Source organism: Pinus tabuliformis, chromosome 8, assembly GCF_031772625.1.
Source record: "Pinus tabuliformis cultivar Carrire ecotype Pingquan chromosome 8, CPIR1, whole genome shotgun sequence".
Lineage (NCBI taxonomy): Eukaryota > Viridiplantae > Streptophyta > Pinopsida > Pinales > Pinaceae > Pinus > Pinus tabuliformis.
Window position 1 is genome coordinate 705,776,185 of NC_142294.1, and position 25,118 is coordinate 705,801,302.

A 25,118-nucleotide genomic window follows, 5' to 3' on the forward strand; every position below is an offset into this window, starting at 1 on the left:
AGTGGGTGGACGGGTGGGTGGGCGAGCAAGCAGGCGCGGGCACTGGGTGGGCATGCAGGTGGGTGGGCGGAGGGTGGGGCAGGTGAGTGGGCACCGGGGTGGTCGGATGGGCACCGAGTGGACAAGGGGGTGAGTGGGCGGGTGGGCCGTCGGGGTGGCACGGGGTGAGGGTACCTCCCCTCACCTTGCGCCACCCTAGCGGCCCACCTGCCCGCCTGGCCACGCGCCCACCCGACCACCTCACCCCACCCCACCCCACCCGCCCACCTGACCACCTCACCCATCGCCCCACCCGCTTGCCCGACCACCCCACCTACTTGCACAGTCACCCCACCCTCCCGCCCGGCCACACCACCCCACCTAGCGCCCCACTTGCCCCACCCGACCCAGCACCCCACTCGCTCGCTCGCCCGACCACCCACCCGCCATCCCATCCACCCCGCCCCACGCCACCCCACCCCATCCCACCCGGCCATCCCACCCCACCTGACCCACCCCCCGCTGCTGCCCACCCTGCACCACCCCAGTGGCCCGCCCACCCACTTGGGGTGGCCGGCCGATTCTCAGAATCGGCTGGCCACCCCGGGCGGGCAGGCGAGCTGCTGGGGTGGCACGGGGTGGGGGTGCCCAGCTTTACTAGGCCCACTATGCTCAGGATGGAAGTATTGGTTAATTTGGTTGACAAAAAGTATTAATTTAAAAAAAAATAAAAATCTATTTCATTAAACTAATTTAATATGAAAATTTTCAAGGAAAAAGATTAATTGACCTTTCAATTGCGAGAATTTTTTATTGAATATGTTGTTGATAGCAATGTAACTGCTCTACAAATTTGCTCCAAGTCTTCCAAAGAACCTCATAAAACCTTGACGTAATGCGAGTAATGGTGATAATGGAATTTAGTATATAGGTGAAATTATGGAGATGTTTTACCATACGGTGAATGCGGGATTAATTAGTTTTAAAAAAATTTAACATGTTAATTTTTTATGGCAATGAAGGAAAATATGATAAAGTGAATATTATGGAATTGTTTTACAGTGGAGTGAATGTGGGATTAATTTGTTTCAGAATGTATTATAAAAATTAAGAAAAAACATTCAATTGTTTAGTAAATATTGTATACTTTGACTATTAAAATAATTTAGGTAGAAGTTGTAGTTTACAATTTTAACTTTAGTGATTTATTTCATAAAAACATTTAGTTTACATTTTTCATTAAATTGTAGAATAAAATAATGAAGAGAAATAAATCTCACAAACTTTTAGGACGGAAATATTTTCGCAAAACTTTTTGGGGGGGAAATGTTTGGAGGGAAAATTTCATTCTCTAAGCTATATAATATCTTTACGAGACTCTCCATTTCTATCATTCAACATCTTCTATTTGAAAGGGATGGATTGTCCTGATAGTGAAGTTTCGATTTATACAACATCAACATCTTCATCGCGTAACAACTCTATTCATATGGATGAATATAGCGGGAATTCTTCCACTATGAATAGAAAGTCAATTCTTCCACTTAGTCCTGATCCTAAGGACTATGAGAGTAGCATTGATGAAAGAGGGGATAGAGAATTTCAAATAAATAAAGAGTCACAGATTCCACTTAGTCCGAATTCGAAGGACTATGAAAGCAGTAGTGATGATGAGCTTGATGACAAATTTCAAAAGAATGGAGTGTCACGGTGTCCACTTAGTCCTAATTCTAAGGACTATGAGAGCAATAGTGATGAAAAGCATGATGGTGAAGTTCAAAATAATGGAGTTTCATTGTGTCTTCTTAGTCCTAATTATAAGGACTATGAGAGCAACAGTGTTGAAGAGCATGATGACGAATTTCAAAAGAATGGAGTGTCATGGTGTCCACTTAGTCCTAATTCTAAGGACTATGAGAGCAGCAATGATGAGGAGCGCGATAACGTATTTAAAAAGAATGGAGTGTCAAAGTGTCCACTTAGTCCTAATTCTAAGGACTATGAGAGTAGTGATGAAGAGCATGATCATGAATTTCAAAATGTTGGAGTGTCACGGTGTCCAGTTAGTCCTAATTCTAAGGACTATGAGAGTAGCTTTGATGAATTTCAAAAGTATGGAGTGTCACGGTGTCCAATTAGTCCTAATTCTAAGGACTATGAGAGCAGCAGTGATGAAGAGCGGGAAGATGAATTTCAAAAGTATGGAGTGTCATGGTGTCCAATTAGTCCTAATTCTAAGGACTATGAGAGTAGCAGTGATGAAGAGCGGGATGATGAATTTCAAAAGAATGGAGTGTCACAGTGTCCACTTAGTCCTGATTCTAAGGACTATGAGAGCAATAGTGATGAAGAGCGTGATGATGAATTTCAAAAGAATGGAGTGTCACAATGTCCTCTTAGTCCTAATTCTAAGGACTATGAGAGTAGTAGTGATGAAGGATAGGAGATGCACTTAGTCCTAATTCTATGGACTATGAGAGCAGCACTGAAAATGCACATAAGGAAGAATATCCAATAAACATCGAGTCAAATTTTCCAATGAGTCTGAATTCTAAGGACTATGACAGTAGCACTGAAGAAGGGGAAGATGAAGAATATCCTCCAAGTCAATATTTGAAAAGCACAACTAATCATAGTGTGGATAACATTCCTCTTAATGATGATGAAAATCCTTATACAAATGATGATCTAATGATGGAGATGTTTCCAAGAAATATTGTATCGAGGAGTAGGAGCAGACCTTTTCATATCAATGCAAGATGTTCTAGTTATACAAGGGGTAGAGCAGAATATCTGACAAGAAGAAGTTCTATCAGTGCACTCATTTCAAGTGAATGTTGCCAAAAAGATTGCTTGAAACATATGGATTTCAAATTTTCATTAGAGAGCAGGAAGAGATATTTGTCAATGAATAAAAGCATGCAAAATTCATATTTAGTTGGGTGCATGCAATCTACATTGTCAGGTTATGATTATCATATAGGACTTTATTTATCTGTAGAAAAGCTTTCAAAATGTTCCATTTGATTGGGAATTTTCGTCTCTCGAGAATTCAAGAAAATCTGGAAAAGGATCCCACATTGTATTCAGAAGTACGTCATAAAAGACAGTTTGGGCCATTATCAAATACTGCAATGTCATGGATGAAAGATTTCTTTTCAAAGCATGGAGCGTGTATGCCAAATAGAGAGACAATACATATTCCAGATAATTTTTCAAGACGAGAAATCTAAAACTTATACAAAGAATATGTAGAAGGTGCTAAGGGACATGGCCAGTTTATTACATATCAATATTTTGTGAAGGTATGGAAGAAAGAATTCAACAATTTCCATATTCCTAAAAAGACAAGGATGTGGATTTGCAGTACATGTGCTTCTCTTAAATAAAAAAGGGACAAATGTGAAGGGTCAGAAAGAGGTAAGCATTCATAACTTTAACTTTTAAAATTATATATTCATCAAGTATGAAAACATATTTCTTAATGGCTTTCTTTTATGTTGTGTAGATTCAATTGTCAAAGAACTTTAGGAGCATCGCGAACAATAAAAAAATGAAAGGAAAAAGTTGTACAAGCATCGAAAAAAGTGTTATGATAATCCAAATAAATATTTGGGTTTGATAATTGATGGTATGGACCAGAAGAAAACACTTTTACCAAATTTTGTTCGCACACCCAAAAATTTACAGGAGGAAAATTTTATTCAGTATCACTTGGTTAGTTGTATGGTCTTCAATGGGAAAATGTTTCCAAGGGTGTACTTCACAGCTCCAAATATTCATAATGATGCAAATTTGACCATAACCATAATTCATGATGTGCTTTCTCATTGGTCTGGTAATCTTCCTGAATTTTTGTATCTACAATTGGACAACACTAAACATGTTTGTTGAATTGAGAATTTTTCAGAAGGTAAAGGTTGGTTTCCTTCTTGTTGGGCACACTCATGACCATATTGATCAGATTTTCAGTTGTTTTTCAGTCACATTGAGGAGGAATGAAGTTGGGAGCTTGCCATCACTAATTGAATGTATTAAGAAATCATACATGCCAGAGCCTACTTTTGATGTGTTGGAAGAAAATGTTGACATGCGAAGGTTTATTATGGGATCATATGGTGAGGGGAAATGCATTGAACAACTTAATGACATTAGCTTCCAACATCAATTTCGTATCAAAAAAATTGATGGGAAAACACTAATATGGGGCAAGAAGTATTCAACTACTGCAGAATGGGCACCGTCATCAAGTTTTCAATTTTTGAAGTTCATTCCAGATCATCCAATATTTGCATAAAAAATATTGTTATTACAATCAGTTGGTGAATTTCATAATGCACGCAGACAAAATAGAGATTTAAATTATTCTGATTGCCTAGAAGAAACTAAAAAAATGTATTAGATATACATATAAGTACTTTGAAATTGATGATTCAGTTTTGTGGGAGTCATTTTTCAATAATCAAAGTGATATCATTTCAACAACAACAAATGAAGATACACCTTTGAAAATCCATTTATTTGGCCACAAAATGTGTCGAGTGCACATGAGGAAATAAACATTGTTAAATAGCAACAATCTCAAGGTATTATTAATTCTTCACAGTCAGAGGAAAGAGAGATGTATATTGGTTCCAGAAGATCTTGTGCACAATGTGAAGCCATGGAAGACCTTTACAGGGGTTCAGTACAAGATATTAATGAGGGTTGCATGATCGTAGTGCTAGCAGATGGAGATCCCAATGGCTATCTATTTTGGGTTGCTAAAGTTATAAAGGTATTTATAGAAAATGAGGATGTTACAAATGTTGAAGTACATTGGTATGCCACAAATACACACCCATTCAATGGTGTGTATAAGTCAGAGATGGTAGTTGACAAAAAAAATGGCAGAAAGAGAAAAAGAAAGGGTACGAATATAAATCGTCGCCACACATACATATTAAAATTGGAGGATGTTGACATACTTGTTTATGACTTCAATTTAACAAAGGGAGGAACTCTTCGCTTCAAGACGATAGAGATTCTAAAAAAGTTGTTACCAAAAGGAACAGTGTTGAGATGGGAGTCTACTGAAACCAGTCGTAGATCTAGAAGAATTTTGAAACCTACAATGATGGGCATGCATGTGGACTCAGATGGGGCACTAGTTGATGAAAGAGAAGAATATGGAACATCTTCATCAGCATCCAGTCACTCATCTGAAGATGTGAATTCTGATGGTGTGCAAGAAAATATGAGTGATTTTGAATAATTGTTTAAGACAGTTTATCTAACTGATGTATGCATCGTATCTTGAAATAAAATTTTTGATTTCCATATGGTGTTAAATGAGAAGTTATGAGTCATTTTTATGTTGTTGGATTATATGTCTTAATTATGATAATTTTTATTGTTTAGAATATCTAAAATGAAATATTAAATTAGAGATATAATGTATGTTTGCTTCAATATACAAATAATGACTTTTGAATTCATTTAGTGATGTAATTTGTTCATAATGTCATGGTTTTTTTATTTTATGGTTGAAAAAATTTCAATTTCTTTTGTATCTAGCATGTTATGGTTGAGAACATGTTGAATTTATACTTAGGAAAGAAAAATGTTATTCTACCAAAAACATTAGTGTGTTTTTTTCCTCATAAACAACTTTTTTATCCACACTAAAAATTTGGTTTTACTAGCATTTCTTTAAAATTTTGAAGATTGACCCTAAAAAAAAATCATCGTTCCAGTATCATCACGTTTTCGTTTTCACACTATATTTTGCATGAAAATTTCATTTTCACTGCCATTTTAAAACATGTTCAAAACTGTCCCTAAAAAAAAACCATCGTTCCAGTATACACACTTTTTGTTTTTAGCACTGTTTTTGATGTTCTTTTGGCGTTTTTTGGCCAGAGTTCCCGTTTTGAGTTTATAGTTCCCACTTCAAAGTTTACATTGTTTGAATGTCATTATGAATCCTTCGCGCAGAATATCCCATTCACCTGTACCATGGCGGAGCTCTATTTCCACATACCAGTTCATCAGAATGACATCCAGGGTGTGACAAAACAAGTGCACCCATTCAGGCTGGGGCTTTTCTCCATAAGCCTGAGCCCATTTGGCTAAGTGCACACGTAGGTCATCCTTCCCATCATACTTGTCTATCATTCGCACCTTCGGCTTCCCAAAGCGAGTTCTCATCATCTTCCTACATTCACGCCAATCATTAAAGCTTCCCTTGTCCAACACCTGGAACCGCTATTTTTCTGGTACCTCCCTCTCAAATGCATCCAAAAATATATCAACATAATTTAGGCCATCATAAGTAAGCAGATTTCTTACCTTTGATGACACATAGTGCAGCGACTGGGTCATCATGTTACAGCTTAGCGTGGTTACTTCATGTAACCGATTCTACCAACACTTTAATTCTTCATCAGAGTTTGAGGTGCAAGAACTCTTGTGATCCCACGTAATTCTTCCATCCGCGGTGGGATTCACCCAATATTGGCCCAACATAGATACAGTCCAAATCATCATCATTCTCATAATCGTGGACTGGTTCAGTGTAGTGTGATCCTTCAGAAGGATCCAGGGGTACTATTACGCAGAGCGATTTCTTCTCAAATATCATCTTTCATTTCTTTAGATTGATTACCCCATTCATATCAGTAGCCCAATCAATTCCCAAGAGCGTAGGATAGGGGTTGTTTTCATTCACAATTTCTATTACTTCAAAGTCAGCCAGCACACTCGCACCTTCAATATCTATAGTCATCCCCTGTAGCTGCCCCATGGGGATGATCTTTTGCTGATTCACCATCCTTAGCTGAATTGGAGACCACTGTAGCGTGGGCCTCCCCAGCTGTTCCCAAGTTTGATTTGGTAGGACATTCACATATGACCCCAGGTCCAAAATAACCTAATCCATTTCATACTCTCCTATCTGCGCGATCAATCTCATCTCCTGTCCCGTCCTTGTTTTATGCTTACCAAGCTTTTGCACTACGTGCGGCTCAGCTGAAGCGTTTCCGGCACATCTATTTATGAGCTCCTGTAGCCCCTTCACAGCCTTGCTATCACGTAGTAGCTTCATGCAAGTCTCCAAGAAGATTGTAAGAATAGAAGGATCCATCTCTTGATCAAGCTTATCCTTGCTTCTCGAGGTGGAAGCCTTAGCAAAGCTCTTCTTCACCTCCATGAAGGTTTCACGTGCGCACTCCAAATCGAACTTAGCCTCCTTCACTGGAGCTTTTCACACCCATGTATTGTCTTTTGGTTGTTTCCCCTTGTCATCTCCTGTTGTGATATGCTTGCTATCAGTGTAGGACAATCTTTTGTTTCATGATCAAACAAGGTGCAATACTTGCACGATGGACATGTTGGGTTAGTGCAATCATGGGCATAGTGTCCTCGCCTTCCACAATTGTAGCAAATCAACTGTCCCCGACCTCTTCCAGTTCCTCCTCCGCCTCGGCCTCGTCTGCGCCCTTGAAATCCTGTCCATGCCATCCCTGTGCTCTGGTCAAGGGGCCACGCTTCTTCCTGAACTCTATATACGAGTGTTCTATCCATCATCAAGTTATAGCTTCTACAGTTGCGCTCATCATGCCCTACCGACCTACAAAAGTTTTAGAGCAGTTGTTTCGGTGTCTATACAAACTTATGCAACAAATGACAGTTATTCATGCCATGTTTTCTTGCTACCTGACATATAGCGCACCACAATGCAGGCCCCATGCTTGGTCCTGCTTAAGATTCCGGCCTCAAAGGCATCAGTCCTCCTCCTACAATGTAGTTCGCAAATATCAGGCAATGGTCCTCGTCATGCCCATGACTCTTGCATTTCAAGCACCATACCTCTTCGTGCACCTTTGCTCGAACCGTTTTGTCCTACTTTAGACTTTGCATCCCAAGGCACAGATTTTTCAAATGCGCATGGATCTGCTGAACCCCCAGATTTGGATCTTGCATCAGTGTTTCATGCAGTCTCATTGCAATCTCCAAGGCCTCCGCCTGAGTTGTTATCTTCTGTTGTGACAGCGCAACCCTTAAGTGTGGTAGTAATGAAGCCACAAACCAGTCGCGATGCTTCCCGTCTGTCAAGTTCATATTAGCTTCTCGGATTTTACACTTCAATCTCTGATCTAATTCCCAAGGTGTCTCGCCTAGTTGGATCGTGATTTCCTTGAACCCCACAATAGACTGTGCTTCAGATTTAGGCCTACTGAATTCTTTGTTCAACACGGTCTAGATGTCTGCCACTTAAGCATTCGAGTTATTATTAGAGTACTTGATGTATCAGGTTAGCATGCAATCCTGCAGAGCACTAACCAATGCTGCCTTCTTCATGTTATCATCTATAACGCCCGAGCTTCCCATACAACTTTTACAATGAAATATAATTGGTCCGAGTCCTCATTCCCCAAGCCTTTAAACAAAGGTAACTTCACTGAATTTTCCATACTAAATTGTTAGAAAATTATATATTACGGAGCAATGGAACACATAAAATATTGCAGAAATATAAACACAGAAAACGCACAAAACAAGAGAGACACAGATATATGTGGTTCACCCAGTTTGGGCTACGTCCACCCTGAACAGCCAGTCCTTCCTTTCTATTATCCAGCAAAATGAAGAGACACAACCTACAGCAAATCCACTGTAATATCCTCTGTTTTCTCTCACAGTCTCACCTCTCTGTTTCTCGCTCACAGAATACACATCTATCACATAGCCTCAAATACAATGCCCTCATACAAAGAGAGGGGTTTCATTCTAGGGCAAAAATCCCTAAACTAAACATAAGTTATACCGTCAGATCATCTGCCTAATGAATGGCCCAGATTGACTAGAAATTACTATACTTTTACAAGGCAATTTTACATTTGTTTTTAGCACCCCTGAGCCCCCGCCGGGGGACCGCTGGCCCTCGACCCCCCCGAAGCCCCGCGGGGGGACAAGTCCCCCCCGCACCCCCCCGCGTGGAGGGGTGTACAAACATCCTGGGGTATACATCCGGCTGAAACAAAGACCTCTGAACAATCATGCTCCACACACAACATAAATTACGGTGGAGGTGGAGGTGGTATGGGTGAAGTCGCAGGCGATGGTGGTGAAGGTAGAGGTGGTGTGGGTGGAGGTGGTATTTGCGAGAATCCTTGTCTTATTAACTGGCTATGACTTCTCAGAGAAAGCTGCGCTATCCCTTCTTCATCACCTAATGGAGGTGAAATCAATGGACTATATTCAGGACCCTTTTTTCCTTCGTTCCTGTAATTTTTTCCGCTTCGCATAGCTCCGAACATCAAGGTAGCTGCATAACCCGTTTTTCGCACAATAGCATTTTAATCCAGGTATTCAAAGATTTCATGTACTTACCTCGCGGTCCTTTGAAAAAGCGCCGCTTCGCCTCGCTGTAGCTGACTAAGATGTCGACCGCGAATTCAGTCACAAATCCTCCTATGACACAATCGAGCCAGTGATTGACAGTGCGGGTGATATTTTCCTCAGATGCTTCCAATTTATGTACTAGCTCCGGGGTCCACACAATGGGACCGTCAAGTTTCCACCTTCCTTGGCTATTTGCTAGCTTCGCGATCCATTCGTATAGCTCAATTGGAAAGGAGAAAAAAAAGATCTCGTGGATCTCTGTATACAGGTACTTGTCCAGCCACTGTTCCTTTGTCAGTCGTGGGTTTCTGTTCTCCTGCACTACGAATTCGTGGATCTTCCTATCCAACCAGCCTCCGATCTCTTTCTTAGTTGGATTCTAGTGATATGACATCACATATCTCTTATGCAGATTCCATTCCTGGCAACGGAACCATTTGTTGGCTTGTTGGGGCCTGACCCAGGTTCAACGTTAGTTAGCCAAACACATCCCTACACTACTAGCCATTTTGGCATCAGCCTGTGGAGCACGGACCGAAGTCTCACCCGAAGCAGTATGGGGGGATGCTAGAACCAAGTTTCTGCACCCTGAGATGGTCGTGATGTTGTTTTATTCCTTCTGCTCCTACCTTCGCTCAGGTTACTTAGTTCTAGGGCTCTGTCTACCTAACTCCTTATTCCTCCCTTCGATACCTCCACGAAAGGGTACGGTTGGCCTTCACGCAACCCTAACCTTCGATCTAGACACTTGTGTGTTGTTTTAACATATTGAACGTATTGTCAAGTTATATTAAGAATCTTACTTATCTTATTATACGCTCACAGTTAGCACTGAGTAAACAAATATCCTTATTTGCATTCAGTTAACCAACATAATTACATACATTCGCACATCACATAAGAATTATAAAGGAAATCCATACATAACATGTCAAGATGCATTAACAGGAACAAAGACACAAAATTGCAGAATACTTCTTTTTATTGATATCTTCCAAGTGATTATAGACTCTATCCATCCTGCGCACACAGCTGCAGGAGTCCATGCACTCAGCTTCAGACTTCTACCCTAGGCCTCTGTGCACTTGGCTGCAGAGCCTCTACCTACGCTATGACCCAAAACTTAGACTTCTTACTTCAGAGCTATGACTCTCTTAAATGATCTTCTGGTTGATGTCTCTAAAACTACTTAGAGCTTAGCCCTTTTTATACAATCCCATGGTCCGCAGACCATAGGTAGATCTCTTACAACTGACTTTACTTTACAAAATTAAGGGCGGACAACCCTTTATGACTTATGACACCTTTGCGCTTTGCGACCACAAAATGCAGAGTCTTTACAAGTTTATTACAAAATTTGACCAAAACATGGGCTTTTAGCCCCAAAACTGTCCTTGGGAGAACCTGCTTCCAACACCAAGTTCCTCCAATGAATCACATGATTGCTTCTTTTTCTACTCGAGCACATTTACCTACATGTTATTTTAATTCTCAATGATTTTCATGTCAATTTGGCTTTTTTTTGTATTAAGGCAATCCACTTGACATTTTTACTCACACTTTGTGGGTCTTTCAGTGACAGTGACAGTAACACATGGAGTTGTTTTTCGAGTTTTTCTTTGTAGAGGTTGTGCATGTGACCTACCTTTTTGTGTTAATGCTTGTACAATTTGTTTATATTAATAATCAATATAGACCTTAATTTGAAAAAAAAAAAATTGTGTGATAAATTACCATGTATATGATGAGGTAGGTGAAAACCTTTTATCTTCAAAGTTTTCTCCTCGCTAGGGTTTCTAGTTCTTCCTTCAAATGTCTTCTCCATCTGTGCACATGAAAGTGGGAAATTTAGAAGAATATGACATGATGATTAATCCAATTAAGAAGAATTTACAAAAAAATATCTCTATAATGGATTGAAGGGCTGAAATTAGCTACGAAGAGGATATTTTTAGTGGATTAAGCCTCTCTAGGAATTTTGGTGAATAAATGATCCATCTTCTAGAAAACCTTAAAATATTTATTCTGGTGGGTAGGACCACTTGATCAATTTTCATTGTGTTAAGGGTTGCACAATTTCTAAGAACAAGTTTGAAGTTTTCAATATTCATGCAAGATTGTTCCAATTTCTACATAATTGTGTGACTTCAAAAATAAACAATACACTAATCAACTTAATCAAGGAAAACAAAATTTATCCAAATTTCAAAACGTATTTCTAGCTTTTATATAGTATGTAAACCAAACATGAATGCATTATGGCATCAACATTAATTTGTTACATGGAGACAAAATGTAAATGTTAATAACATGATGTGACATGACATACAAATGGATGTGTCTCACTTTGAGCTTTAGAGTGCACCACATATTTTTAGGTGTAAAAATCTAGAGAGAGAGAGAGAGATTTTTTTTATATGAGGCGTTAGGTCCCTATATTACTAGTGATTCCCCCATTACTATTGTCATTGTAGCCCTTATTGTTATTTTTGTGTCCCTATTGTCTCCATATTGTTATTATTATGCACCATAGAAGCCCACTATTGTTATTGTTGTGCCCTTATATTATTATTGTTATGTCGGCTTTGATTATATTGTGACCCCTCGAAGAGGCTGATTCTGAAGTCATTGATCTATCTTTTCTATATTTTTGTGAGCTGGTTTCTTAACATTTGGTATTAGAGCTTCGGATTCTAGGGTTTCATTGCTCCAAACAGGTCATCGTGGCATTTTTCGCTATAATTTTTTCTCTACGAAGTTTCAAAAGCTAAAAAACCCATTTGAATAGAAATCGGTCTGAACCTTGGGTTTGAATTTCAGATCTTGTCTCACTATATTTTCGAAGATATGATCTGAGGAAGTTAGGGTTTTTGTAGACTCCCGAATTACATTCCAAACATGTGACCTTGGAAAAATCGTCATAACTTTCTCTCTGAGCATCAGATTGAAATTTAGTAAGAAGTTACAAAAAGAGGACTAACTGTAGTTTTATTTGTATCTTTTTTAGATCTAAAGGTCGAAACAATCACACGTGGCACGCCATACAAGTTCGCTCTACTAAAAAATTATATAATCAGGTCATCTTGGGAGATTGGGCATAACTATTTCTTGGAGAATTCAATTTTGATCAGACTGGTGGCATTGGAAAGAGGATTCAGAGGGCTACCATAGGAAGCAATTTTAGACCTTGGAGATCCTCAATTACAGAGATACAATAGATTCAATATCGAGCTTCTACAAAGTGAAAAAAAGTTGTGTACTCTTTTTAAAATTTTGCATAAGTTTGGGTTGAAAAATTAGTTTGAAGTTCAAAGGGCATAGTGAAGCATAATTATCATTAATTGATTCCTCGAAGAAAGAAAATGGAAACATCTAGTAAGCAACCAGAAATATCTAGCATGACTCATGAAGAAGAGGAAGAAATGCAACATGACATATCAAAATTATGAGACCAAGTGCAACCAATTTCACTCTCACAAAGGTAACAGAAGCTAATATTGATGGTTTAAAGAAAGGCATGGAAGCCAATATGAATGGCGTGGAAGTTAATATGGATGGTATGGAAGCTAAGATGGATGGCATGGATGCTAAGATGGATGGTATAGAAGAAAAATTGAAAGGCGAAATGGAAGGTTTGAAGATAGATTTGACTAAGTTGCTACAATAAATGCTTACTAATGGTGAAAGGGTAGTAAAGGAAACTCAGGATGAGAAAAAAATAAATGTTAATCATGATGTCATGGACTCTAATGTTGGATTGAAGACCCACCATGTTCCAAAGATCAATATGAGGAAATTTGATGGCAAGGATCCCATAAAATGGATACTACAGATGGAGCAATATTTTGATCTCCATAATGTGCAAAAAACACAAAAGGTATGCACTGCAACTTTATATTTGGAACCAAATAAGTTTGTATGGTATCGATGGCTTTTCTCTCATAAAAAAAATTGTCACTTGGGCAATTTTTACAGAAGAAATGACAACACATTATGAGGATACAGAAAGCAACACTTTTTTTAGCCAATTGATAAACCTCAAACGAAAGGGTTCAATGATGAAGCACATTGAGGACTTCCAAAAATTGAATATAAGGGTAAGTGATATCCCAGAGGAGAATATGATTGTTGTGTTCATAGGGACTTTAAAGGATAACATCCAACATGAGGTTCACCTTTGGGAACCTGACTCATTGGAGAAGGCATTCAGGTTGGCAAGAAAAATTGGAAGAAAAATTATGGCAACAAGGAAGCCTACCACTCACAACTATAAAGATGGAAGTGTTGTTTCCCCTAGCCTTCCACAACCTACAAGGTTGACACCCCAATAATTGGAAGAAAAAAGAGAAAAAGGGGTTTGTTACAATTGTGATATCAAATACACTAAAGGTCATAAGTGTGCCGAGAAGAAATTATTGTACATAGATTGTGAAGAGGAGGAATAAAAGGAACAAGAAATGTGAAAAGAAGAGGATATACACCAGGAACAAACCTTAGAGAAATAAGAAATGAATCTGACCATATCTTGTAATGCATTGGCCAGAATTACCACTCCTCAAACTATCAAGATAGAAGGACATATCAAGAAGAAAAAGGTAATAGCGTTGATTGTTTCGGGCAGTACCCATAATTTTATTCATTGTAAGATAGCCAAGGAATTGAATTGATTCCTATATCCAGCACCAGAGTGTCAAGTGATGGTTGCAAGTGGAGGAACCATAAATTTCTATAGAAAGTGCCATATATTAAGCTATCCATGGGAGAGTATGTATTGAATAGCCCAATGCTTTCCATTCCAATGGGCGGTGCTGATGTTGTACTAGGAGTCTAATGGCTACAATCCTTGGGTACAATAGCTTTTAATTTTCAAAAACTTTTCATAAAATTTTCTTCGGAAGGAAAGGAAGTTGAATTAATAGGTATCACAAGGAAACTAGGAAAGATAATCAGCTCTAATGTAATGACAAAGCTTATAAAGAAAGAACAACGAGGCGTAATTGCACAATTATGTTCATTAGAGGTTCCCACATCGAAATCATCTATTTCTCTAGATCTCCAAAAATTCTTGGACAATCATTCCAAGGTATTTGAGACTCCCAAAGGTCTCCCACCTATTCATGATCATAATCATGCTATTCATTTGATTCCAGGAAGTGTTACTCCAAACATAAGGCCTTACAGATATCCCTATGCCAAAAAGAGTGAAATTGAATGTATGGTTGCAGAAATGCTAGAGGTTGGTATAATTCAACCTAGTCAAAGTTCTTTCTCTGCGCCAATAATTTTGGTGCACAAGAAGGATGGATCATGGTGCATGTGTTTGGATTATAGGGATCTCAACAAGCTCACTATTAAATATAAATTTCCCATTCATGTCATTGATGAACTATTGGATGAATTGCATGGATCAATTTACTTCACCAAGTTGGATCTTCATTCAGGATATCATCAAATCATAATGAAGGTTGAAGACATTCTAAAAACAACATTTAGAACTCATGAGGGCCATTATGAATTTTTGGTCATGCCTTTTGGCCTTACCAATGCACCTTCTTCATTTCAAGGTTTGATGAATTCCATTTTCAAACCCTTCCTTAGAAAATTGTGTTAGTATTTTTTGATGATATGCTAATCTATAGCAAGTCTTGGAAGGATTATGTTCAACATGTTGACAGGGTGCTCAAACTATTGGAGGAGAAACAATTATATGAAAAAAGATCCAAATGTTTCTTTGGAGTACAAGAGGTGGAATATCTAGGTCATATTGTATCTCATGAAGGTGTTAAGGTAGACCCTAACAAAATTAAAGCCATTAAGGAATGGAAAATCCCCACATCCATAAAGCATCTGTGAGGATTTCTCATGTTGACAGGGTATTATCGTAAGTTTGTTAAGAATTATGGGAGAATAGCAGCACCTCTAACAAAATTAATTAAGAAAGATGCATTTTTATGGACTCCAGAAGAAACAAAGGCCTTTGAACATCTTAAAGAGGCAATGTGCCAAGCACCGGTCTTAGCTACGTCAGACTTCACAAAAACCTTTATTGTGGAATGTGATGGCTTAGGAAATGAAATTGGTGTTGTTTTAATAGAATAAGAAAAGCGCATTGCTTTTGAAAGTCATCCAATCAAAGGAAAGTATTTACACAAAGCTATTTATGAGAAGGAAATGTTAGCAATACTACACGCACTTAAGAAATGGCGACCCTACCTAATGGGAAGACACTTCAAGGTAAAAACGGATCATGATAGTCTTAAATACTTTTTAGAACAAAGATTATCTTCAGAAGAACAACAAAAATGGGTAACAAAGATGTTGGGTTATGACTTTGAAATCATCTACAAAAAAAGGGAAGCAAAACGTTGTGGCAGATGCACTCTCAAGAAAGGATGAGGATGTGGAAGCATTGCTTTGTGCCATTTTTATTATCCAACGAGATTGAATAAACGAAGCAAGGGATGAATGGAAGAATGATGAAAAAGTGTGGACACTCATTGAAAAGTTACAACAAGATCCTAGTACATCTGATACATTTAGCTGGAAAAATGATTCGTTATAGTACAAAGATCGCTTATACCTATGTCAGAATTCCCAACTCAAATAAAAGATTCTTATGGAATTGCACGCCTCCCACTTAGGAGGGCACTCGAGATTTTTAAAAACTTACCACAGGGTTAAGAAGGAATTTTTTTGGGATGGCCTTAAATCTGATATTCAAAATCTTGTAGCGGAATGTTTGGTTTGTCAACAAAATTAAGTTGAAACAATTAAGACCCCAGGTCTATTACAACCTTTATCCATTCTAAGTCAATGTTGGGAGGAGGTTTCAATGGATTTTATCATAGGTTTACCCAAGTTCAAAGGAAAGAGTGTCATCATGGTGGTAGTTGACAGACTTACCAAGTATGCACACTTTTGTGCATTGTCTCATCCATTTAAGGATAGTATAGTTTCTACTGCATTTATGGAAACAATTCAAAAGCTACATGGAAACCCAAAGATTATTGTAAGAAATAGAGATCCCATTTTCACTGGAAATTTTTGGACAAAATTATTTTCTTGTCTTGGTACTCAGTTAGCTCATATCTCATCTTATCATCCTTAATCTGATGGGAAAACTGAGATAGTAAACAAATGTTTGGAAGGATATCTTCGTTTCTTTGTATTTGATAAACAGACACAATGGGTCAAATGGTTGCCTCTGGCTGAATGGTGGTAGAACACTTCCTTCCATAGTGCAGCAAAAATGACCCCATTTATGGCACTTTATGAATATCACCCACCATTCATCACATCATATTTAAGAGAAAATTCTAAGGTTCAAGCATTAGAAGATCACATTGAGCATCAACAACAAGTTCTCCAACTCTTAAAGGATAACCTAACTTTGGCACAAAATAGAATGAAACAACAGGTAGATCAACATCGCAGTGAAAGAAGTTTTGATGTAGATGACTAGGTATTTCTACAATTACAACCATATAAACAAATGTCCCTCAAGCAAGCTAAGAAGGATAATAAATTATCACTAAAGTATTATGGTCCGTACAAGGTGTTGCAAAAGATTGGTATTATGGCATACAAATTGGAGCTTCATGCAACTTCCCGAGTGCACCCAGTTTTCCATGTTTCATGCTTAAAGAAGGTTATTGGTGACAAGCTCCCAGTTCAAACAATATTTCCAGAACTTTACGAGGAAGGAAAAATCATATTAGAGCCTAAAGCATTCACAAAAACAAGAACTAGACAGCTACGAAATCGATCAATTTCGAAGTATCTCGTCAAGTGGAAGAACTTATCTGCTGAAGATTCCACATGGGAGGATGAGAATTTTATACAGAAGCATCCAGAACTACTCAAGCATTGAGGACAACACTTTTTTGAAGGAGAGGGGCATGTTAGGTCCCTATAATACTAGTGATTCCCCCATTACTATTGTCATTTTAGCCCTTATTGTTATTGTTGTGACCCTATTGTCCCCATATTGTTATTATTGTGCCCCATAGAAGCCCACTATTGTTATTGTTGTGCCCTTATATTATTATTGTTATGTCGACTTTGATTATATTGTGACCCCTTAGACTCCTATATATAGAAAGGAGGTTTTGTCATTTGTATCATCCAAGAATTGTTCATTTGTGTAATGTAAAGTAGGTTGCCCCTTGAAGAGGCTGATTATGAAGTCGTTGATCTATCTTTTCTATCTTTTTGTGAGTTGGTTTCTTAACATGAGGTGTTCTTACATATACATTTTATTTAATTAGAATTAAATTGCAAGCATAATTTGACCCATGCCATGAAGAACAATTGGCAATAGGATGATCTCTTAAGGAACTCCTTGTGTGAAGGTCACCACTTAAAACTCCATGGGTACAAAATATCCAACGATGTTAAATGTTGATGTGGTTTGGGTTATGTACGATCCTCAAGTGTTTGACAAGTTAAAATCCCATAGATCATGATTTTTTAATTAAAGACTACTCCCACAATTTACTAACAAACTAACAAAAATTATAAACTCAATTTAATATTTACTAAATATTCAAATTTTTTGCATAACTTTAAATGTTACATGTCAAACAACACTTTTCTTTAATAATTACATTTATACTTAAATGATAAAAACTTTATTTATTATACAAATATATATATATTTGTAAATACATAAATATAAAGATTCTCTTATACCAAATTTAACATATAGCTAACTTGGTATAACATATAGCTAACCTTTGACTTTCAGATTATTATTATCATCATATTTGTGAATATACTCATGCAAAACTTTAAACTCCTCATATTTCTGAATATACACATGGAAAACTTTAAACTCCTCATATTTGTGAATATACATATAAAAAAAGTTTAAACTTTAATTGAAAATAAAATTTATATATTTTTAATTTATTTATTTTTATTTATTTTTTTAGTTAAGATTAACCTAAGTATCTACGAGGATTTGAACCAGTGACTTATCGCAAAGAGTGTCTTAACAGCACACCCATTCACCGTCAATCCAAAACCTGTGAATTATTTTTAATTTAATTTTATATTAATGACTTTTAATAATTATAAATTATAAAACCTAATTTGTTTTAAAATGGTTGAGTATAACAGCAGTTTGAAACACAAATACGCAACATAGCCAATTAAAGACCATTTTAATATAAATAATTCTCACCCATGGCAATGCAATGTCATATTTCACATAGACTTTTGTTCTATATTTTAATACCATTCGTAAATTTATGGTCCATACATTAATAAATATAATAGATGGGGCTAACTTCTTCATAATTTCACATGGCCAATAAATTAATCACTGGAACTAACTTTTTAATCATTTTTCCTAGCCAGACAAGGCTGGAATTGTATTCAATTAAAATATCTGCTTAAAGGGCAATGTAAAGGGCATAATAAATTCCTTAATATTTAATAATATCCAATACAATGCCAATGTACTAGTAAGAATAAAGTGCTAAAGTTTTAATTATAATGTCTTATTAAATTTTATAAGATTGAATAAGAGAATCAAAGAAATATTAAGGTTAGCTACGTATATTAATTGAAGATTTGTTTATTGAAGTCTGTGCTTCCTTCACATGCCTTAGGTCCATAAGTCGGTGATAGGTTTCCTAGCATTCATTCACATGACATGTTTCTTTAAAGCACTAACACAAGTGCAACTCATTGATCACCCATCATAGGCAACTAACATAAAAACGAGTATAGTGCACAAAATAAGATATGCATTATTAACAATAAGATTTAAAAAATTAAAGTAAAGAAAATAAATATTTTTAACCTAAGGTTGGTGAGATATGTCAGATATGTCATGTCATGGGGATTAAATTTTCGATCATTTACCATCCTCAACATTATAATTTTCATATTATATAATATTTGATATTTTATTTTTATTTATTTTAATTTATTAAATTTTAAAATTAATAATAAAATATTTAATTTTTTTTTAATTTTTTTTTTTATATTTAATAAATATTATATAATATAAGATTTACATTTTAAAATAATAATCCAATAATAGTAAAACCCAAAATTATAATTATATACTATTCAAAATATACATAAATATATATCATTGTTTCGCAATTAGCTAATTTGAGATTCAAAAATATAAATGAATATTTCCTAAATATAAAATATACATAAATAAATATCTTCAATTCAAAGATATAAATAAATATTTAGCCCATAAAAAGGCTTTCCTATGCCCTTATCTACTTGGAAAAAGAAGTCGATTTTTTTTTTTTAAAGGGCAGCATCCTAAAGAAAAAAGAAAAAAGAAAAAAAGCTCAAAAAGGGCGCTAGCACACAGACTGTCTATTATCCTTTTTTTTTCTCATTTTTTGGCCCCCAAAAGTTTGACTTATTTAAAAAAGCTGACAACTCTTTTCTTAGGATGTGATTTGCATCGTACAAAAAGAGTTGTCAACCTTTTTAGATAAGTCGACCTTTTTGGGGGCTCCAAAATAAAAAAAAAAGGTTAAAAGACGCTATGTGTGCTAGCGCCCTTTTTGGACTTTTTTTTTCTTTTCTTTTCTTTTTTTTTCTTCTTTTTTCTTTAGGTTGCTTACCCTATATATATATATATATATATATATATATATATATATATATATATATATATATATATATATATATATATATATCTAGAAATTCAAAAATATAAATAAATACTTCCTCATTCATTCATATATAGTCTTTTTTTTTTTTGAAGCAAGAGTCGTACCTTCTATTTCATTAATAAGGAAAATAAATTACATAAAATACAAGAGCCCACGAAGAACTGTGGGCCAAGGGCATTAAGCTAAAGGCCGAAACCTTGAACCCTACCTACAAAACCTCAAAAATTTCAAAAGACATAAAATGTTAAGACCGTTCAATCATCCCACCGAAATCCAACAGAAGAGATTCAATTCGGGCTGGCGCCAAGCCCCCACTTTACATTTAAAATCAGGCCTACAGAGAGAAGGGTATCAATCTGAAAGGATATTGGGTCTACCTAGGGAAATAACCCATGAACTTGATGAATGTGCTCAAATCAACAATTCCTGCCATGAAACGAATATATTCCGCATCCAGACTTGCATCTTTAATCTCCACCGTCAAATCTCCTCTCCCGATCCAATGGCAGTGGAAGATATCACGGTACCTAGAAGCGCGACGCTTAACCCCCTGGACCCACCTACATGCATGATCATTCCTGACCGTAGATCCACCTTGTTTAATCCGATGGCAAGGCTCATATCACACAGGTCTAAATCACTGAACATTAGCGCGCGATGAGGGCAGTATTCCATCCCTCCCCTTGGCCACGTGTAGCTTGATGAATGGAATCACTCCCATTTCATCAAAACTGCTTCCCGCTTAAAATGCATGCGATATACCATATACCGTCCTGAGAGTGGTAATGTTTCCATTGAAAGAGAACCAGGGGTATTACGACCGCCGAGAAAGCCCGGATTCCAACACCTCGCACTAATCCTTCTATGCCAACCATCCGACCAACCCTCCATTAACCTGAGTCTTCCGAGCAGCTTCCCTCTAGAGCATCTGTATCTGTATTTATCTAGGATTTGGAGGCCACCATTGATGCTAAGACCAGACTGTGAAAAAGGCAACGAAACAAAATGAAACCTAGTCATCTAGACCCCGCCTCCATGGCTCTGTTACGAAACACCATCCTATCTTCATCAGCTTGGTCGTGACAATACGCCTTTAGTCTATTCTGAGGCATCTCTTGCCACTCCATTGTGACCCTGCTCTCGGTACAGATCACTCCTTGATTGGCTAGAATATCTGCCAATTTATTGGCCTTTCTTTGCACATGATTAAAACTAACTGTGCGCAGGCACTGGAGGTGAAGCTGAATCCTTTGAAAAACCTGGATCAGCCTCCAGTGTTTAGAGACTTTTTCCAGCGTCGTGCCACAACTGATTCTCTTGACTGAGTTAATAATTAGCTCAGAATCAACTTCGACAATCACATTTTGGTGGTTATCCTGCTTCATGAAATCTAGACATTGTTCCATAGCCATTAGTTCCGCGAAATTGTTAGTGGCTCTTCCTAAATGGCAATGGAAGATGAAAAGAATGCTTCCATTTTCATCCCTTAACACCCCTCCACAGCCAACAGTTCCCGGGTTGCCTTTTGAAGCCCCATCAATGTTGTATTTCAAAAAACCCCGAGGGGGAGGGTGCAAAAAATCCTGTTTAGTATCCATCTTCCTTACCTTCCTATCCAGCTCCTGAGGAATGAGCCCCTGCATACCTAGCTAACGAAGAATCCACAATTCAACATCTGATGGTGGGTTCTTAGGGGGGTTCTGCACTGTGGTGCCAATCGTCTCCTTAATTTGGTTTAAGATCTACTCAAAAAGGCGTTGGGAGGGACTTTTTTCATTCTTGAAGATTCTTTTGTTCCTTTCTTTCCAGACATTCCATATAATGAAGCCTAGCATAAGAGCCCAAGCAGTGCCCAGAAATTCATAATCTGAAAAGTTATGTCTCCAATTGGTTAGGGTATTGATAATACTCCCTTGGTCCCTGTCGGTCTATTGGAAAATAGAGGCAAAAGTATCCCACAACCAGGAGGTGAAACTGCAATTATTAAGAAGGTGCTCCATTGTTTCCTCTTGGGCTTCACAGAGCTGGCATCTGGAAGGCCCCAGAACACCCCTCTTCCTTATGTTATCCCAAGTCAAAATTTTCTTATGATAAACCAGCCACGTGAAAAGTTTGATTTTCATCCAGCCTTGATGCCTCCATAGGTTCGTCCAAATCCTATTCAAAACATGGGAATCCAGATCAAGGAGTAAGCATTTTCCCTCCTTAAGATTAAAGGAACCCTCATTATTGTTGCCCCATCTAAGTTGGTCATGTCCTCCTGTCACTAATATCTTCCTTTGCTCCAACAATTTCATAGGCTCATTTGCTTTTTCTTTCAAGGGACTGTCATCCCTGTAATCCAAGTTCCTCTAGGTTCTCCATTTTCTTGCACTGTTGGTTTGATCCCAAAAATCTTTTACCTTAGATAACCCTTTGGTTTCTATCTCATTCTTGAGATCCAAAAAGTCCTCTATTAACAGTATAGGTTCTTGTTGCCATTTATAATCCCAAAATAAAGCCATATTTCCTTCTCTGATTTCCTAGATGCTGTTTTTTTGTACTAATCCTCTGTTCTCTCAGGCCTTATTCCAGATGTGTGAGCCCTTTATACTTCTAGAAATTCTTATGTGATCACTATTTTGCCAAGTTCTAGCATATTTTTCTTTCCAGATACTAGCCCACTAAGCCTATGGATCTTTGACCCAGTGCCACCATAATTTTTCCCCTAAAACCTTTCTAAGAATCTTTGGATCCTCCAATCCAAGTCCCCCATGGTTTTTAGGTTTGCAGATTTTATCCCAGGAAACCGAGGCCCATTTCTTTCTTTCCTCCCCCTTACCCCAAAGAAAGTCTCTTTGTATGGATCTAAATTTTTGCAAGACCCTTTTTGGTGCTGGGAGAGCTGATAGCATGAAGACTGGGATTGATTGAAGAACAGCCTTTGTGAGAACCAACCTACCAGCCAAGTTTAAAGATCTAATAGTCCATTTCTTGATTTTATCCTACATCTTATTAATCATTGGCTCCCAAATGCTCTTGTGCAAAGGTTTAGCAGTTAGAGGAACTCCCAAATATTTTGATGGGAGGATATCCCTTTGAAAGCCCATAATTCTAGATATATTCCTCTTAATAGAAATATTAGTATTAAAGAAAAAAATCTTAGATTTGGAGAGATTAACTTCCATACTTGAAGCCATGGCAAAGTCACTCAGGATTTGTTTATACGCAAGAGCTTCTTTGACCATGGGGATTCCCTGCAACATGGTATGATCAACAAATTGTTGATGAGTCAAGGCCTGTCCATTGTTAGAAAGTTGGAGACCTTTAATCTTACCAATTTCTTTTGCATGTTTGATAGACCTAGTCCTTCCATCATGAGGATGAAGAGAAAGGGAGAGAGTGGGTCTCCCTGCCTGAGTCCTCTCGAAGGAATAAAAGTCTCCGAGGGAGAACCATTAACCTAAATTGAAAAGCTGGAAGAAGTGACCAGGGCCATGACCCATCTAACCCAGTTGTGATCAAACCCAAATGCAATAAGAACTTTCCTAATATAGGTCCAATTTAGCTTATCATAAGCTTTGGCTATGTCCAATTGCACGATCATTCCAACCTTCCTATTGCTAATCAGAGAGTGCACCACCTCATGTGCTTGAATGATGTTATAGAGAATTTGTCTACCTTCCACATATCCGGATTGTTCCACAGAAACTAGTGTAGGAAGACGGGGTTTAAGTCTATTGGCCACAACCTTGGATATTATCTTGTAAACCACATTGCACAAAGCTATGGGTCTAAACCTGTCAGGAGTTTGAGCCAAGTCCTGTTTAGGGATCAGGGAGATAAAGGAGGTATTGAGCACCTTCAAAATAGTTCTATTCATCCTGGAATATTCTACTACATTCAGAATATCTTGTTTGACTATATTCCAGCAAGCTTTAAAGAAATCCACATTGAAACCATCAGGGCCTGGTGCCTTACCATTCTGCATTTCTTTGAGGACCTCACTAACCTCCTCTTCAGTCACTAGCCTATTAAGGTTGAAATTGTCCTCTCTAGACACCAGCCTAGGTATATGTCTTGTTAAGTCCCTGATGGAATGTTCTCTATCTGAAATGGTTTCCTTTGCTATACCTCGAAAGTGCTGAACTAGCACAACTTCTATTTCTTCATGAGAATTGAGAAGATTACCTCCCTCATCCTTGATCGAAGAAATCCTGTTATGAGCTCTATTCACCATAGTGGATCTATGGAAAAATCTAGTGTTTCGCTCTCCTTCTTTTAGCCATTGAACTCTAGATTTTTGTTTCCAAAATATTTCCTCTTGTTTACATAAATTCTCCTAGTCTTGATGATATTTGGTAACTTGATCACTTCTAACTTTATCAAAGCCATCCATGATAAGGGCTTAGTTGAGTTCCTGCATTTTACCTTCAACAGATTTTTTTTCTTAAAAAATATTGCCATATTCATTCTTGTTCCAATCTTTGAGCCTGAGCTTGATGTGTTTTAGTCTTTTTTGAAGAAGGAACATTCTTGAGCCCTGAATATTCAAATCTTCTGACCACCAGTTGGCAATGTTGCTAATGAAATCTGGGTGGGAGAGCTAGATATTCTCAAATATAAAAGGTCTATTCCTGGGGGTACCAATGCCTTGAACCTCCAATTGAATCAGCTAGTGATCTAAGCCTCTGAAGGGGAGAACACTTGCTATCATTTCCTTGTCAATGAGCATAAGGTCCTCTGAGATTATGAATCTGTCTAATTTTGAGGCAACCTGAGACTCTCCTCCTCTTTTATTGTTCCAAGTAAAGAGACCATTACTCGTTACAATGTCCACTAGCTTCAAATTATCTATAAAGGTTTGAAATGCTAAAGAGTCTTTGCTTAGAATTCTGGTTCCCCCTTTTTTCTCCGAAAGTGATTTGATCATGTTGAAATCACCCCCCAAGATCCATGGTATTCCTGCATGTCTATCTCTGAGATCCTCCAGAGAATCTAGAAACCTAAGTTTATCATCCATTCTTTGGGGGCCATATACATTCATGACCAGGTAGGTTTCCTTATCTCCCACAAGTTGAATGACCACTGATAAATAATCCCTAGATGCCTCAACATCTATTA

General features: G+C 37.6%; 1 protein-coding gene across 1 annotated transcript in view; it reads right to left on the bottom strand.

Annotated features, from left to right (window-relative positions):
- Nucleotides 1–325: 325 nt before the first annotated feature.
- LOC149237569 (uncharacterized) overlaps nucleotides 326–25,118 on the bottom strand; it is a 40,087-nt gene continuing 15,294 nt past the window's right edge. The window contains exons 5-6 of the mRNA XM_089369318.1: nucleotides 18,097–18,169; nucleotides 326–645 (exon numbers count right to left, since the gene is read on the bottom strand). Of these exons, the coding sequence (XP_089225444.1) occupies nucleotides 326–645; nucleotides 18,097–18,169 (393 nt within the window). The remainder of the gene's footprint in view (nucleotides 646–18,096; nucleotides 18,170–25,118) is intronic.